Genomic DNA, 17,778 nt, shown 5'->3' on the forward strand with positions numbered 1-17,778 from the left:
GCCTTAAGAATGGTGTTTTTTTTCAAGCATGACAATACAGAATATCCTTCATACTCATAGATGGAACTTTAACTTAATTTCCAAAAAGTTCCTAGATTTAAATAAAAAAAAGTATTAAATACATATGGCTATAGGTTAATGGCTGTTAACAATGATTTTAAAAGTTAAAAAGAACCGGTAACAAAAAAGGAGAACATTAATCAATAAAACACAATTGTGCAACAAAAAAAAATGCAAAAGAAAACAGACCTGAATTCCATAACGCCAGAAATCACCATTCTCAGCATTACCCTGGGGGAAAAAACAAACTGGGTCAGGCTGGAAGGGAACTAAATGCTTACTCACACATCAGTGACTCACTGACATGTGCTTCTCCTATTCTCCATGGACAGCACATGGATCCATTGATTCTAACGTGTTCATTCACACATCCAATGGAGACATGCATCACTTTGGTCCATGATGTGGACCAAACACGTCCACTAAAGTCTAAGGGTCTGTGAAAACCACTAATAGAACACGGATGGCATCTGTATTCTGCCAGTTGTTTTCAATGACCGGTGGTAGAAAATGCTCTAGAAAATCCTATTTTCAGCCTAGCAGTAAACGTGGTAAAGGCATGACTCACATAGAATGACAAATGGACATACGTACCAAAAACGGACCCTTCGCAAATGACAAACTGACAGTCTTGTCAGAGACGTCATCACGGACACACACATTTTAATATGTTCTTAGATGTATATTATTTGTGAAAAATTACCATCCATGATCCAGGAGGACACGCACATACTCCCGCTTCCCCCTAAAATTAGACAAACATTTAGCTGTGAATATCAAATACATGGTCCAGGGGAAATTTGTCTGTGTATGGTTTATGCTTGAGCTATGGCATATCTACAGAGTTATTTATTAACTAAGAGTCATTAAACCAATAATGCAACAGCAATGATCCCATTACACGTAATACATACAGTAAGTACAGCCCTTTATTTTACGAAAACTTCAATATATGCATAAAAGATGTACAATACAGATTTCACAGGTCCTGCACCAACATTTTCAGCATAACAATAAAGGTGGAGATTGGTCAAAACTGGTGTAAAGAAAAACGTAGTTGCCCATAGCAACCAATCAGATTTTACCTTTCATTTTCCCAAGGAGTTCTGAAGAATGAAAGGTGGAATCTGATCGGTTCCTAGGGGGAATTTCACCAGTTTTAATAAATTTCCTAGATAGTACTAGCAATACTAGCCTCTTTTCACACTACAGTGAGGAACAGAAGTATTTGAACACCCTGCGATTTTTCAAGTTCTCCCACTTAGAAATCATGGAGGGGTCTGAAATTCACATTGTAGGTACATTCCCACTCTGAGAGACAGAATTAAAAAAAAATAATCAGGAAATCACATTGTATGATTTTTAAAGAATTTATTTGTCTTGCACTGCTGAACATAAGTATTGGAACACCTGAGAAAATCGTGTTAATATTTGGTACAGAAGACTTTGTTTGCAATTACAGAGGTCAAACGTTTCCTGTAGTTCTTGACCAGGTTTACACACACTGCAACAGGGATTTTGTCCCACTCCTCCACACAGATCTCCTCTAGATCTGTCAGGTTTCGGGACTGTTGCTGAGCAACACAGAGTTTCAGCTCCCTCCAAAGATGTTCTATTGGATTTAGGTCTGGATACTGGCTAGGCCACTCCAGAACCTTGATATGCTTCTTACGGAGCCACTCCTTGGTTATCTTGGCAGTGTGCTTCGGGTCGTTGTCATGTTGGAAGACCCAGCCACGACCCATCTTCAATGCTCTGACTGAGGGAAGGAGGTTGTTGCTCAAAATCTCACAATAAATGGCCCCATTCATCCTCTCCTTAATACAGTGCAGTCGTCCTGTCCCCTTCACAGAAAAGCACCCCCAAAGCATGATGTTACCACCCCCATGCTTCACAGTAGGGATGATGTTCTTGGGATGACACTCATCCTTCTTTTTCCTCCAAACACGACGAGTGAAGTTTAGACCAAAAAGTTTCTCATCTGACCACATGAATTTCTCCCATGCCTCCTCTGGATCATCCAGATAGTCATTAGAAAACTTCAGACAGGCCTTGACATGTGATGACTTGAGCAGGGGAACCTTCCGTGCAATGCATGATTTGAAACCATGACGGCGTAGTGTTCTACCAGCAGTGACCTTTGAAACTGTGGTCCCAGTTCTTCATGTCATTGACCAGCTCCTCCCTTGTAGTTCTGGGCTGATTCCTCACCTTTCTTATCATCAGTGATACCCCACGAGGTGAAATGAAACCCCAGTCCGAGGGAGACTGACAGTCGTCTTTAGCCTCTTCCATTTTCTAACAATTGCTCCAACAGTTGATCTATTTTCACCAAGCTGCTTGGCAATTGCCCGTAGCCGTTTCCAGCCTTGTGGAGGTCCACAATTTTGTCTCTGGTGTATTTTGACAGCTCTTTGGTCTTGCCCATGGTAGTAGTTGGCGTCTGACTGACTGTGGGGTGGACAAGTGTCTTTAAAGAGCTCAGACAAGTGCTAATAAGTTAGATTAATGAGTGGAGTAGAGGTGGACTTTTTAAAGGCACAGTAACAGGTCTTTGAGAGCCAGAATTCTTGCTGTTTCTCAGGTGTTCAAATACTTATGTTCAGCAGTGCAAGACAAATACATTCTTTAAAAATCTTCTTTAATGTGACTTCCTGATTTATTTATTTTTATTATGTCTCTCAGAGTGGGAATGCACCTACAATGTGAATTTCAGACCCCTCCATGATTTCTAAGTGTCAGAACTTGCAAAATAGCAGGGTGTTCAAATACTTCTGTTCCTCACTGTATATCGTGGCTTCCTCTAATAATAGGGCATGCCAGTTATGTCTAATTGTTTTTTTAAATGGGTACTGGTGAATACTGATGGACACTAATGACTTCAATGTGGTCTGTCAGGGTTCTAGTATATTTGATGGCAAAAATACCAGAAACCTCAATAACACCAATGTAAATGGAGCCTTATTTCTTCTCTCCACATGATTATAAATAAAAATGGACTTACTTTTTCACCTCTGTCTCCCTTGTCACCCTAGAAAGGAAAAAAAAAGTAGAAGTAATTTATATGATAAACTATAAAAAGTATAATGAAAATGTGATGATACCTCAAAGATGAATCTACATTTTTATTCAGTGTTTTTGTGTTAATAGTATGACCCTTTAAATGGTATGGCTGAACTGTATCGTAGCAGCACTTTTACAAGTACAAGGTTGCATTGTAGAAGAAGAACCATGGGATTGTTCATTGAGAAGAACAACAATCTAAAGCTGTTTGTTCTGCACAATTAGTAATGTAACATCACATAAAGGCCGAAGAGTTTGTCTGATAGCATCCATGGTCTAGGAGGTCAGTCCTTATGCCTACCAGTGGGTCAAGGGTCTTGACAGCAGAAAGAAAAAAAAGGCAATGAAAAATCTATAGGTCTATAACTTACTGTTCTACCATTACTTCCTGGGTATCCTGGTTTGCCTGATGTTCCATCCTGTCCCTGTTGGGTAAATAACATATTTAACTAATGTTTGTCGCTAGTGCTTCTTTAGCCCAAATATCTAAAATATACAGACTTCTCAATCCAAAGAAAATACCATGAGAAAGTAATAGTGAATGTCATTACCTTACAATTTTTTTTTTACATATAGATATTACTTAGCTTAAAAAGCCAAGTTCATAAAGTTCAACTTTTGTCAAGTCAAAAAATATATTGTTCAGTGTTAGGCTACTTTCACACTCACGTTTGGTGCGGATCAGTCATGGATCTGCACAGACGGATCGGTTCAGATAATACAACCGTCTGCATCGGTTCAGAACGGATCCGTTTGTATTATCTTTAACATAGCCAAGACGGATCCGTCTTGAACACCATTGAAAGTCAATGGAGGACGGATCCGTTTTCTATTGTGTCAGTGAAAACGGATCCGTCCCCATTGACTTACATTGTGTGCTGCAAGCAGCGTTTTGGTATCCGCCTCCAGAGTGGAATGGAGACAGAACAGAGGCAAACTGATGCATTCTGAGCGGATCCTTTTCCATTCAGAATGCATTAGGGCAAAAGTGATCCATTTTGGACTGCTTGTGAGAGCCCTGAACGGATCTCACAAACGGAAAGCCAAAACGCCAGTGTGAAAGTAGCCTTAGATTACTTATCACTCTCGATTCCTTTTGTGTCATGAAATACTCATCTAACCATTTTTAGAATGCTGACATGATATCTGTCATTACTGCTTCTTGTGGTAGGACCACTTTGACTAATAATTGTAAGAAACATTATGTTGTGTCCAAAATGCCTTTCTTCCACATGTAAAGAATATACTCTTTTCTTTTATACTGTTCTAAAAAACATTTTTAACTGCACTGTAATTCATCCCAACATTTTTCTTTTGGACCTTATCTTCATTTCAAAAAATGTCCTGATCTGAAGCACCCATTCATGAAAATAAGATGGTCACACGTTTACTCTACAATCGGTTACCTACAGTAACAGGACAGTCTCTATACTTTATAAGCAGTTGCCGGTAGTAAAACGATAGTCTCTATATGGAACAAGTGGCTGCAACTGGTAACACGACTGTCTCTATACTCAGCAACAGTAACAGGACAGTCTTTATATTCTCTTGGCACAGTCTTGGTTACTTCTGTGTCACGGCCACGGTTTTGGCCGTGACTCCTTGAGAGCCGCATACTGTTGCCCGCGGTTTTGGGTTGTAGTGTCAACCGCAGCTTGAGGCATAAGGGTGTTTGGCTTCAGGTGCGGTTGCCGCAGACAACAGCTATGTGTGCGGTTCCCTCAGAGTTGTGTGCGCGTTTGTAAGCACTTTTGTATGTCTGTGTGCACTTTGTTTATGTTTGGTGTGCACTGACATTTTCCCATCACTGTGGCTGTCCGTGGCAACGTTTGGTTGTATTATGTACATGTGGTGGCAGTGTCCCGGCCTTCGGGCTGACTCCCAGGACACGCTTGCCACCCATGTCGTTGCCTGCGGCAACAGCCACAGTGTGTTTGTTGTTTGGACACTTCCCCTTTAAGTTATGTTTTCTCTTCTGTGGTTTTGGAAGGGTTAACTCCCTTTCAGTGTGTGTGAGTCACGGGGTGTGTCTGATTGTTGGGTGTGGCCTCTTGGCCCATAAAGCCTCAGTTGTAGGCAGTAGCCAGAGAGGGTGTTTCAGCCATGCTGGCTGTAGACATCCTCCTGCTTACTTACCAACTGCCAGTGGGGGCCACCCTTCTGGTCATAAGCAAATATATGTCCTTTGGTGTCTGGAAGATGTGTTTGCTTTTATGTTTCTTTATTGCACCTGTGGTCCTGGGTTCCCGTGTGTTGTGTGTTTGTGTGCTGTGTCCTGCTGTCTGTGGGCAGTACATCCACATGGGTTCCAGGCTTGGTTGTCTGTGGTAGGTTTCTGCTATGTTTGTGGCAAGTACCTGCCATTGCCATAGGTTGCATTTGTTTCCCCTTGCTTGCAGCTTGGCCAGTGAGACTCCTGTTCCTCCGTATCCAGAAGGAACAGGATGTCTTACTCTGACTCCTAGCCCAGGGACCGGTCGGAGGGTAAGTTAGGGCTCTGAGGTTCCTGCGCATGGGTCCTCCTACCTTCAAGGTCGGCCCATGCAGGTAGGAGTTAGGGTCAGGTTAGGGACGCTGTAGGAGGTGACCTGCTCCCTAATCCTGTTTGTCCTGGTCAAGCAGCGACCATCTTCCTTTGGCACACGGCTGAGGGTTTCCCCCATCCTCAGCCGTGACATTCTGCCTGACAGTTTCTCTTAGCAACAGGTCAGCTACTTTCTGCAATGTACTTACAAGAGGTGTAACAGACAGTTACCACTAGCAACAAAGGCCACAGTGCGTCTCACGGTATGCATTGGCAGGGCCACCATACAAAATCCTCAGTACAAGTACAGTGGGTTATTGCGGGGCCTAGCACCCTGATTAGGTCACAGGCTGTGGGCACCAGCTAACTCCACAGTATCGGGTTTGGGCCTACCACGTAACAGTCTCCAGGCCAGAGGTGGTCTGAAACAACTTATGTTATCTAGGGCAATCTCCTCTTTGTGGACAGGCATCCACTCAGGTCGCCTAGTCAATTGCAGCAGTCCAGAGTGGGTTTAGGCTGCGATCCTTAACCCCCGATCAATCTCAAGGTCTATTCCTCTCTCAGCAATCCTCAGTGATCCTTCTCACTAGTAACCAGTTAGCAGCAGATGTGCATTGACTCTATAATGCCATATACTCTCTAAAAACTGACTACAAGCTGGTCTTAGCTTCTCCATTTTATGACCTAGCCCCACCTAGAATGCCACCCATTCTGCAGCGTCCAACATGTGCCGACCCATACAGTCTTAAATCTACACATCTCTATCATGTGACTATTTTTAATGGAAGTACAAAGTGGAAAGTTGCATCCACCAGTAGTCAAAGAACTAGACATAAACTTGCATCTAGTGAGTAGACTTGGGGGAGATTTATCATAAGTAGTGTAAAGGAAAAAAACTGGCTTAGTTGCCCATAGCAACCAATCAAATTCCATCTTTCTTTGATACATCTCCCCCACTGTATTTAAAAGGATTTGTCATCAATGTGGGGCTAGGACCTCTGGGACTCAAGCATTTAGTAGAACCACAGAACCTGTTAACTTAGGCAGAATGCTATACAAACAGGTGTGAACATGCAGCTCACTATATGTCATCAATTTGGTCCCAGATAGACCATTTAAAGGGAACCTGTCATCAACCTTATGCTGACCTCACTGAGGGCAGCATAAAATAGTGACAGAAATGCTAATTTCAGCGGTGTGTCAATCATGAGCTAATAGTAAGTGGTTGCTGAGAACCAGCATCATAATCATTGCAGCCCAGGCCTTGAAAAGAGTCAAATCTACCTGAGAAGAGTCCTGGTTATTCATAATCTCCTGCACTCTCACCCATCTGCTGATGATTGGCAGTTCTCTCCTAGACAGAAAGGGAGAAAACTAGGTAGAAGACTGTCAGTCATCAGCAGGTGGGCAGGAGAGCAGGAATTCATGAATAACCATGACTCTTCTCAGGCCGTGACTCTTTTCCAGACCCAGTCTGCAATGATTGTGATGTTGGTTCTCGGCAACCACTTACTTTAAACTTTTAAAAGACAGACCGCTGAAATCAACTCACCTATCTCTACTTTATTCTGCCATTAGTATGGGCAGCATAAAGTTTATGACAAGTTCCCTTTAAATGTCCAATATCAAACCAAAGCAGGGCGGACATACAATGTGTACAACCTGTGCAGCTGCACAGGGGTCCAGTAAGTAAGGGGATGCTTCCACTCTAAAAACTTTTATTCCATTTATTAGATTGCAGGTAACAGACTGCATAATTGATCTCAATGACTCATAGTAACTAGTGGATTGTAAGAGACATAAGGAAGATCTGTGCAATGCACTGTTGGAGATAAAAAAAAGGCCCATATAGCATTCCTGCATGGGGGCCCTCTGCTGTCTATGAACCAAAGGTTTACATTACATTACATATTATTATCCTTTGTACTTACCGGGGGTCCCATGGCTCCTAGGCCAGGCATTCCAGGAGCTCCTGTCGCTCCTTTTTGTCCAGTATTTCCCTGCAGAATTTATTCTCCATTAATTTAGTTCCAAGGCAAAATATTTTGTTTCATTTCTTTTGTTATTAGATATTGCTTTAATCATAATGTTTTTACATATTACATATGGATATAAAGGAATGGTTCAGCATCAGGCATAGGATATTTAAACATTTACGGTTGTGAGATTTTATGTTTTTGCATCAGCAGAAAATTTAAATAGCTGAAATGGGAAGATCAGCTGCTAACAAAGTACATTAACATATAGAAAGAAAAAAAAAGGAGTCAGTCAGCACATCCCAATGCGCAGGTGCACGTTGCCGTGGCTGAAAACACAAAGTAAAAAATACAATGCAACAGCACTCTGCAAACCAAATAAAGTACAAAAAAGTATTCTAATGCTAATGCTATGCTTATTATGTAAATTAGAGATGCTTGGAAAATACATTTTGTACAAAATTGTTTGGGCCCGTCTGCCACACGTCAAGGCGATCTCTGTAAGACGGGAACCTAACACTAAATTCTACCTGTTATGTGCCATGATAGCTACCATACAAATTCAGGGTTGTATTTGCCAAGCATCTCTAATTTACAGGATAAGCATGGCATTAGAATACTTTTTTGTACTTTATTTGGTTTGCAGAGAGCTGTTGCATTGTATTTTTACATTTACCTATGGATCCCTTATCAATACTAATTATTTTAGTGGGTTTTTAACCTTGCTACATTATACAATGGAAACCAAATAATCTAGCATTTAATCAATTTCCTGTCTAGCATAATTTTGACTCCATACTCACCTTACCACCTTTAGGGCCAGTAGGACCTTGGGGGCCTTGTGGTCCCTGTAATTATAATTACAACATACATCATTGGCAAAACGATGTATACATTTAATCAATACATTAATAAATCATGGTCGAGTCATTCGCACATGACTGCAATCTGTGATACTATGTAGCTATACTCAGGACCCCATACTGTACCGCAGCATGCCTCTGATTGTGCATGGAGGCTTATGATAGTTTCTTCTCATGGGTTAGTTGCAAATTTTGCAGACAGAGGTGCAATATGGATTCCTGAATATGACCATGTGCATGAGACCTACATTCAAGGTGTGCATGATACTCACTGTTTTTCCAGGTAGGCCAAAATCTCCTTTTTCTCCCTAAGAAATAGACCCAGTTGTTGTCAGTATTTATATCTGATTATGAATACTATACTTTATGACCATTTACTGTTCTTTAATAGTAAAATGAAATATTTGTTTCTGCAAATTATTTAAAAAAGTGGTAGTTTTTATACTTGCCGGTGACCCTCTTTTTCCTTCTCCTGGAGGCCCTGGGTCTCCCTAGATGGGAAAATACGTGATACTTATATAAAGACACATAAAAATACCAATGCAAAATCCCAAAAGTCAAAAACTTAGGATACCTGCACAGAAGTGTAGGTGAACGCATATAAAATCTGCACACATATTTCTGTGTGAATTTCTGTGCGTTTCTACACTAAAATCCGCAATTTATAACAGCGTTTTTTTGGTGCAGATTTGATATGGTTTTTCCACAGTGATCTTGGTCACATGACAGGTTGACATTTTTTTCCACAGAAATTTCTATGGGAAAATGCCTATAAAAATGCCACACCCAAAACATTCTGTGATTAAAAAAAGAAAAAATATATAAAATGCTAAATATACTTTGCATAATATTTTTTTTGGTTTATGGGTTTTATTTATTTCCTCAACTGAGCCAAAGCTTAAGATTATTGAACAGCAAGGCCAAGTATATTTGTAAGCCCCACCACAATCTGTCCAGTAATTCTCAGTATGTGGCACATCTGCATTAGCTCCACCCCTTTTGAGGTCCACTTCCGGGAACAATCCTGAAAAAGCTATTACAGGTTTATGGGCACCATAAGACCAGTGGGAGGAAACCAAAATACTTGGAGAAAACCCATATATACATGAGAAACATAGAAACATAGAATGTGTCGGCAGATAAGAACCATTTGGCCCATCTAGTCTGCCCAATATACTGAATACTATGAATAGCCCCTGGCCCTATCTTATATGAAGGATGGCCTTATGCCTATCCCATGCATGCTTAAACTCCTCCACTGTATTTGCAGCTACCACTTCTGCAGGAAGGCTATTCCATGCATCCACTACTCTCTCAGTAAAGTAATACTTCCTGATATTACTTTTAAACCTTTGCCCCTCTAATTTAAAACTATGTCCTCTTGTAGCAGTTTTTCTTCTTTTAAATATTCCCTCCTCTTTTACCTTGTTGATTCCCTTTATGTATTTAAAAGTGTAATCTTTCCTGGTAAGTTTTATCCTGCAATCCATGTACCAGTTTAGTAGCTCTTCTCTGAACTCTCTCCAAAGTATCAATATCCTTCTGGAGATATGGTCTCCAGTACTGAGCACAATACTCCAAATGAGGTCTCACTAGTGCTCTGTAGAGCGGCATCAGCACCTCCCTCTTTCTACTGGTAATGCCTCTCCCTATACACCCAAGCATTCTGCTAGCATTTCCTGCTGCTCTATGACATTGTCTGCCTACCTTTAAGTCTTCTGAAATAATGACCCCTAAATCCCTTTCCTCAGATACTGAGGTTAGCACTGTATCACAGATTTTATATTCTGCTCTTGGGTTTTCACGCCCCAGGTGCATTATCTTGCACTTATCAACATTAAATTTTAGTTGCCAGATTTTTGACCATTCCTCTAGTTTTCCTAAATCCTTTTCCATTTGGTATATCCCTCCAGGAACATCAACCCTGTTACAAATCTTTGTGTCATCAGCAAAAAGACACACCTTACCATCGAGGCCTTCTGCAATTTCGCTGATAAAGATATTAAACAATATGGGTCCCAGAACGGATTCCTGAGGTACCCCACTGGTAACAAGACCATGGTCTGAATATACTCCATTGACTACAACCCTCTGTTGTCTGTCCCTCAGCCACTGCCTAGTCTGTCCCTCAGCCACATTTAGACTTTATGCAATCCTTTGTCTGATTTGAACCCTGGATCATAGTGCTGTAGGGCAATAGTGCTAAAAACTCAGCCACTCCTTGTAGAATATAATGGAGCAGATTTATCATAGTCTGACGAAGCATACCAGACTATGATAACCAGGTGTGCTGCCAGATGCTGTGCCTAATTTATGATGAGGTGTACACCTTGTCATAAATTAGGCGTAGCATCCAGTAGTCTGTGCACCTGAACTGAAACACGCCTGAACACTGGCATAGAAGATGTGAATGTGGCGGAGCCACTGGCCCCACCCCTCCCTCTCCGTGCCCCCTTTTTGGGAAAGTGGCAAAGTTGAGAAACTGGATTTGTGTCAAAATTTTTGTGCAAGTGCCGTTGAAAAAGAGGCAATTTTAATGATAAATGCGGGCCATAGGGTGCTATAAAAATATAGAAGAACGGAATAAAAGTGAGAATCTGCAAGGGTCAGTTTGTAACTTACGTGGGCTCCCTTTATTCCAGGTGGACCCTGGACACCAGGTAAACCAGGCTGACCCTAAAAAAAAGGCTATATTAGGAGAAATGTACATTGAGGTATTGCAGATATTTGAAAGCAGTGTAACTTACAGGCCTTCCTGTCTGTCCCACTCCTGGAGGTCCTTGATCTCCCTTGGCACCTGGATTTCCAGGTATGCCAATAACATCTGAAAGTTCACTTATTTTTACTGGACAGGTGTCACAGGCATCTCCCTGTAAAGGATGTGATAGTGCTGGATCAATATGTATCTATTTAATAGTCTAACAGCTATACAATAATCTTTCAGGCTACATTCACATCTCCGTTAAGGAGATCTGGCTGCCTGATCCGCCACAAATGCCAGCCGTCACCTGGACAAAAAATCATTCCAGCTGAAATCAGGCATTTATGTCCGAAAATGGCCGGATCACTGCGGGACCTCATTGTGAAGTACAGCATCCAGCTGGCTGCTGTATGCCGGAAGAGACTGCTTGATTTCCTAATGGAGATGTGAACGTAGCCATACTTGAGTGAATGGGTCTGAGCTGCAATACCAGAAACAGTCAATGAAAAAGAATCTAGGAAAACAAAATCAGATTTTTTTTTGTAATCCTGAAACCACTTTCATTGTGACAACACTGTTTAGACAGAATGCTATTAATTACTAAAACTGGAAGGTAATTGTGTAGGTAATTACAAGTACAGCAGTATCATCAAGTATCATTCTCCTGAAAGTTTTTGTCAGCAATCTGCCTTTAGAAAACGCACCCTAAAATGTATGATTTATCTGATCTGGGGTAGATTGGCTGGCATGTTTTTTGTAAGGAAAAAAGGACTTTATACACATGGTGCATGTTTGCAATAAATTAGACAACCCCAGCAAAAGGGGAAAATATGATTCACAAGGAAAACACGCAGGATCCTCAGAAGATACTTGATGGAGAAAACGAGTGTCATGGTGGGAGGTGATGTTTAGGCAATACTACTGTAGGTGTATAACTATTGTTGATCCACAGCGTGGTGATCCATCTTTGGACCCTGATTAATTTGAATATGCATAAAAGGCCACCTCATGCTTTTTACATATGGAACACTTTCAAATACATATTTTAGAGACCGTTTATAACATTTTCTAAATGTCCCCCATGCAAGACACAACGTAATTCTCCTTATCAAAGGACAACTGAAACAATTTTGTGGTCTGTGGCTGTGCTGTAATACATGCTCACCTTTTCACCTTTAAAACCAAAAGGCCCCTGGATTCCGGGTTCACCGGGCAAACCTGGTACACCTGCTGCTCCTGGTATGCCTGAATCTCCTTCAGGGCCAGCCTCACCCTGTTTTACAATGAAATATTATGATATAACAGTTTAGGACTATTAACAGGACTCAATTAAAGCTCAACTAAAGGTGTCCATACACAGAAGTAAAAAAAGTTGTCTGAACTCGACAATTTTGATTCAAGTGATTGACTTGTCTTGTATATGGGGGGTTTACCAAATCTCCCCAACAGATGATGAAAGATGGAGCATATTGAACTGAACACCCGATCCTTTTGTTCTCAAGGGAGAAAGGCTGCCACCTGAGGTGTCTTGCAGTGGTTTACTCACCTTTCCCCAGTGAGAACATATACATGCTCAACTAAGTGTATGACGGAGTGGATAAATACAGCAGACAACCATTGAAGGTGTGTGGGCACCTTAAGCGCTTTTTCATAGTGGTCTGGTAATTTCCATCTTTCTTGCAATTTTGAAGACTTACCTTTTGTCCTTTCATGCCAGGCACACCTGGAATACCCTGGAGATTAAACACATAATGGACCAGTCAAAATAACACAGTTGCAAATATATAGTTAAGGGTTTTTCAGGTAGTAGAATATCGATGACCTATCCTGAAGATAGGTCTTCAGACTCTTCAATATCTGATTGGTGGGAGTCCAACTACCGACACAACCACCAAGTGTTTTAAGAGGACTTGGCGCTCCGGTGAGTGCTGTGGTCTCTTCCTAGGCCACTGACGTCACGTTCCTCAGTCACAAGGCCTATTTGCAGCTGAGTCTCATTCAAGTGAATGGAGTTAGGCTGCAATCTGAAGAGCAACTGAATCGCTCACTGGGTGTTAAATATTGGACCCCCACTGATCTGATATTGATGACCTATCCTGAAGATAGGTCATCAGTATTCTACTCTCAGATAAACCCTTTAATGTACAGAACAGACTAAAATGATTTCAGAGAAAACCCTATGGACAAGTCATCATATTTTCATGAGTTGTACACCAATTGCTGCATGACATTTCTGTACTTACATTTTTCCCTGGTAATCCAATCCCAGGTTCCCCTGGCTCGCCTTTCTGTGCTGGGATTTCAAAAGTAGTCTCATGCTGTACTTGTTCAGCTAGAACTGGACATATGGTGCAAGATTCTCCCTGCAATGGGAAACAGATTAATGAGTGAGATAGACCCATGCTCTATAAGGACAGAAATCTAGAACATACTGTAATAGCTATGCATAAATTAATATTTTCTAACCTTTTCTCCTTTTGGTCCAGAAGGTCCTGTGTTCCCCAGTCCTCCTATTGGTCCCTGTAGGATACTCAAAGTACTAAAGTTATTGATTTTTAACACAATGATTAATATAGGCCTTTATGTTCAAAGTTCCTTAGTGAATACTAAAGTACTGCAGACCAATGGAGCAATCAACCGCTATGAATTCTTTTACTCTGGTGTTTTTTTTGGCCTACACTTTTTGTGACATTTTTTATGGCCTTTTTTGCACACAGTGCACCAGATTTACTAATCCTAAAGATGGCATAAGCTTAGACAGCTGTGTAGATCTGCACCAAAAATCATATAAGCTGAGGCTGAATGATTTCTCTGACTCCATACCAACCAACTAATAGTTAGCTTACTTTGAGAGAGACTTTTATGCCAGAATTGTGGTGCAAAATACACATCTTAGGCCTGCCCCTTCCCATGATGCCCCACCCCTTTCTGCTAAACCCCACCTCTTTATCGAGCATTTCAGAAAAAAGTTTAGAAACTCTAGATACACCAAATTGCTCCAATTTGTGCCCCTTTTTAGACAGAATTTCGGCGCAAACACATTAGAAAATCTGAACCACTGTGTCTGCCCACTAGCATTTTCTTCATGGTATTTTTCCCCTTCAGAGAAGGTGTTGGCAAAATGCATGAAAAAAAAAAAAACGGCAAAAGGTATAGCATGTTGTGTTTTTTATAAGAAGCAAGAAAGATATAAATATGCCACCTAAAATCCAGGAGCAAGGAGCAAAAAGAAAAAAAAGATTGTGTGTCCTGGTGTTTTATATTTCTCATAGACCTTCAGCTAACATCTGGAACTGGTGTTTTTTTTGCAGCAAAATAAAAGGTTTAAAAACACAAGGGCAATCAAATGTCACAAAAAATTCAAAAAGTGCAGAAAAACACCACTTAAAAACCAGGTCCCCTAAATGTGCACTTATTTCATGCATGAATTAGCTAGGCAAGGTTCTACTCACTGCTATCCCAGCTGGCCCTTGTTCACCACGATCTCCCTATGAACAGAATTTCAAAGCATCACACGTATAAATGAGTTGATCAATGCGTTAGAGACAACTTCACTGCACTAATGATACAGAACCGCTAAACTTCTGCTTCCCATTTATTTTGCAATTAGTTTGCCTAAATTAAATAACCAAGTAATACAATTAATAGAGAAACTTTCCCAAAGATTCTAATTACACAAATTGTACATAATGGTGAGTTAAGAGATAGCTGTAATGTTCTCATCATTATTACAAGATTTGCACATAGACTACTAATGCCCGAACTTCACTACCAGAAGAGTGATTATTGTCCAAGAGTTAAAGAAATTAAACTAGCTTCAGGAAAAGTTCTAAAATAATAAACTATAAAATAAAATAATACTCATTAAATCCCCTGCCGTCCCAGTGCCAATGTTCCAGTGGACACTGCCAGTCTTTGCTTACTTTCCTGGAGCGGTGACGTGTCAGCCTGGCTGTAGCCATTAATCTTGCTTGTTATAGCATGTAAACGCTGAGGCCAGTGATTGGCTGTCAGGGTCAAATGCCGATTTAGCACATCAATGCTCCAGGAAAATTAAGGAAAACATAGTCCGTTGGGGACCACTGGACGGAGCTGTAGCACTGAAGTGGCAGAGGATTTAACAGATGAGTATTGTTTGTGTTTTCATTTTTAAAAACTCTCAGACAACTCCTTAAATGCAGAGCTATATCAAAAGATGGGGATTACACGTACATAATTAGTATATAAAATATTCCTGTACATGGTCATTAGACAAGAGATATCTGTAGTATAATGATTGCCTTGAGTCATAAGGATAAACCATATATGCAACCTCAAGGTGACTGGCACTCACACTAATCTGGTTATAAAGGCCAAAAAGTATGTTGTGTATCTTAGTAGTAGTGTGTATTAATCAAATAGTAGGAAATAGAAAACCAATATATAAAACTCAATAAGTTACCATATAATATCACTAGTAGAGTTTGTAAATGACATCAAAACATAAGTAAAAAATCTAAATTTGTGGGGTCCTCGCAATAAGAATCAAGATAAAAAGTAGCTAACTACTCTATTAAGGGTACTTTCACACTAGCGTTATTCTTTTCCGGCATAGAGTTCCGTCCTAGGGGCTCAATACCTGAAAAGAACTGATCAGTTTTATCCTAATGCATTCTGAATGGAGAGCAATCCGCTCAGGATGCATCAGGACGTCTTCAGTTTAGTCTCTTTGACTTTTTAGGACGGAGATAATACCGCAGCATGCTGTGGTTTTATCTCCGTCTAAAATTCTGGAACACTTGCCGTAATGTCGAATCTGGGATTTTTTCCTATTAACATGCATTAATGCCGGCGCGTGTTCCGGGCAAAACGGAACCGGCATTGCAGTCTGCGCAAGCTCAGACCGCAAAAAATGTGAAAAAAATAAATGCCGTATCCGTTTTTCCGGATGACACCGGAGAGATGGATCCGGCATTCCAATGCATTTGTCATACGGATCAGGATCCTGATCCGTCTGACAAATGCCATCAGTTTTCATGCATTTTGACGGATCCGGCAGGCAGTTCCTGCGACGGAACTGCCTGACGGAATCCTCTGCCGCAAGTGTGAAGTACCCTAAGAATCCATATAAAATTCATTCAAAAAAGTCCATGCAAAACTGGGGTTATATGTTAACAAGATGATTGAATCACATGTATGGATGTGAATATACCAATTCAATATTGCTTATTGCCATATATCAAAGCAGCTGATTAATTGGAGATATTTGTTAGCACGGTGGACTATAGTTTGCACTCTCCTTATGGCCATTAGATTTACATATTACGGAAGCCAGTGATGAGACTCAGCAGAACAGTCTTGCTCTGCAAGCGCCCAGGTTGATATGTTAGATATATTTGCTTGCCAGCATTATTGATAAGATGTATTAATATAGTTTTCACTCTCTTTCTGGCTATTATATTCACATATTATGGAAACCAGTGATGTAACTCAGCAGAACAGTCTCACGATACGAGCACCTTACTACTAGTCTGCGGGTGTTCGGCGTGCAGCTGGTGAAGTTAGCATCTGACTCATACATCTCATCCACAGTGTCGGCAAGCAAATCTAATGTATCCACCTAGGAAAGACTGTTTTGCTGAGTCTCACCACTGGCTTCCGTAACATATAAATGTAATGGCCATACGGAGAGTGCAAACTATAGTCCACAGTGCTGGCAGACAAATATCTCAGATTAATCAGCTGCTTTGATGTATGGCAATAAGAAATATTGAATTAGTATATTCACATCCATACATGTGATTCAATCATCTTGTTAATATACAATCCTTAATAGACTATTTAGCTACTTTTTATCTTGATTCTTAAGGCTCATGCACATGAAGGTATTTTCTTTCCGCGTCCGTTCCGTTTTTTGCCGACTGTATACAGAACTATTCATTTCAATGTGTCCGCAAAAAAACGGCAGTTACTCTATGCGCATTCCATTTCCGTATGTCCGTAAAAAAAAAACAACATGTCCCATTATTTTCCGCATTATGGACAAGCATAGGACTGTTTTAATAGGGGCCAGCTGTTCCGTTCTGCAAAATACAGAATGCACAGGGACGTAATCCGTATATTTTGCGGATCTGTGTTTTGCGGACTGCAAAATACATATGGTTCTGTGCATGAGCCCTTATTGCGAGGGCCCCACAAATTTATATTTTTTACTTCTGTTTTGATGTAATTTACCAACTCTACTAGTAATATTATATGGTAACTAATTTAGTTTTATACACTGCCTGTCCAAAAAAAAAGTCGCCACCTGGATTTAACTAAGCAAATAGTTATGAGCCTCCTATTGGATAATTACTGCATGGGCGATTATCTTTCAGCTGGCAGCAAGTTATTTAACCCCAACTGGTGCAATGAGTTCCTTCTCATTTCTTAAACAACCATGTCAAAAGACACATCTGGTGGTCGTGGAAAAGATGTTAGTCTGTTTGAGAAGGGTCAAAGCATTGGCATGCATCAAGCAGAGAAAACATCTAAGGAGATTGCAGAAACTACTAAAATTGGGTTAAGAACTGTCCAAGGCATTATTAAAAACTGGAAGGATAGTGAGGA

General features: G+C 40.7%; 1 protein-coding gene across 8 annotated transcripts in view; it reads right to left on the reverse strand.

Moving 5' to 3' along the window:
• COL16A1 (collagen type XVI alpha 1 chain) overlaps positions 1-17,778 on the reverse strand; it is a 237,183-nt gene that overhangs the window by 46,539 nt on the left and 172,866 nt on the right. For 7 of the 8 annotated variants that reach the window (XM_040424536.1, XM_040424541.1, XM_040424539.1 and 4 more), the window contains exons 27-41: positions 14,643-14,678; positions 13,657-13,710; positions 13,434-13,553; positions 12,888-12,923; positions 12,356-12,463; positions 11,237-11,359; positions 11,112-11,165; positions 8,939-8,980; positions 8,762-8,797; positions 8,430-8,474; positions 7,582-7,650; positions 3,495-3,548; positions 3,065-3,091; positions 764-805; positions 250-291 (exon numbers count right to left, since the gene is read on the reverse strand). In XM_040424536.1, the coding sequence (XP_040280470.1) occupies positions 250-291; positions 764-805; positions 3,065-3,091; positions 3,495-3,548; positions 7,582-7,650; positions 8,430-8,474; positions 8,762-8,797; positions 8,939-8,980; positions 11,112-11,165; positions 11,237-11,359; positions 12,356-12,463; positions 12,888-12,923; positions 13,434-13,553; positions 13,657-13,710; positions 14,643-14,678 (888 nt within the window). The remainder of the gene's footprint in view (positions 1-249; positions 292-763; positions 806-3,064; positions 3,092-3,494; positions 3,549-7,581; positions 7,651-8,429; positions 8,475-8,761; positions 8,798-8,938; positions 8,981-11,111; positions 11,166-11,236; positions 11,360-12,355; positions 12,464-12,887; positions 12,924-13,433; positions 13,554-13,656; positions 13,711-14,642; positions 14,679-17,778) is intronic. The other variant, XM_040424542.1, reaches the window with a different exon arrangement.

The sequence above is a fragment of the Bufo bufo genome, chromosome 3 (assembly GCF_905171765.1).
Source record: "Bufo bufo chromosome 3, aBufBuf1.1, whole genome shotgun sequence".
NCBI lineage: Eukaryota > Metazoa > Chordata > Amphibia > Anura > Bufonidae > Bufo > Bufo bufo.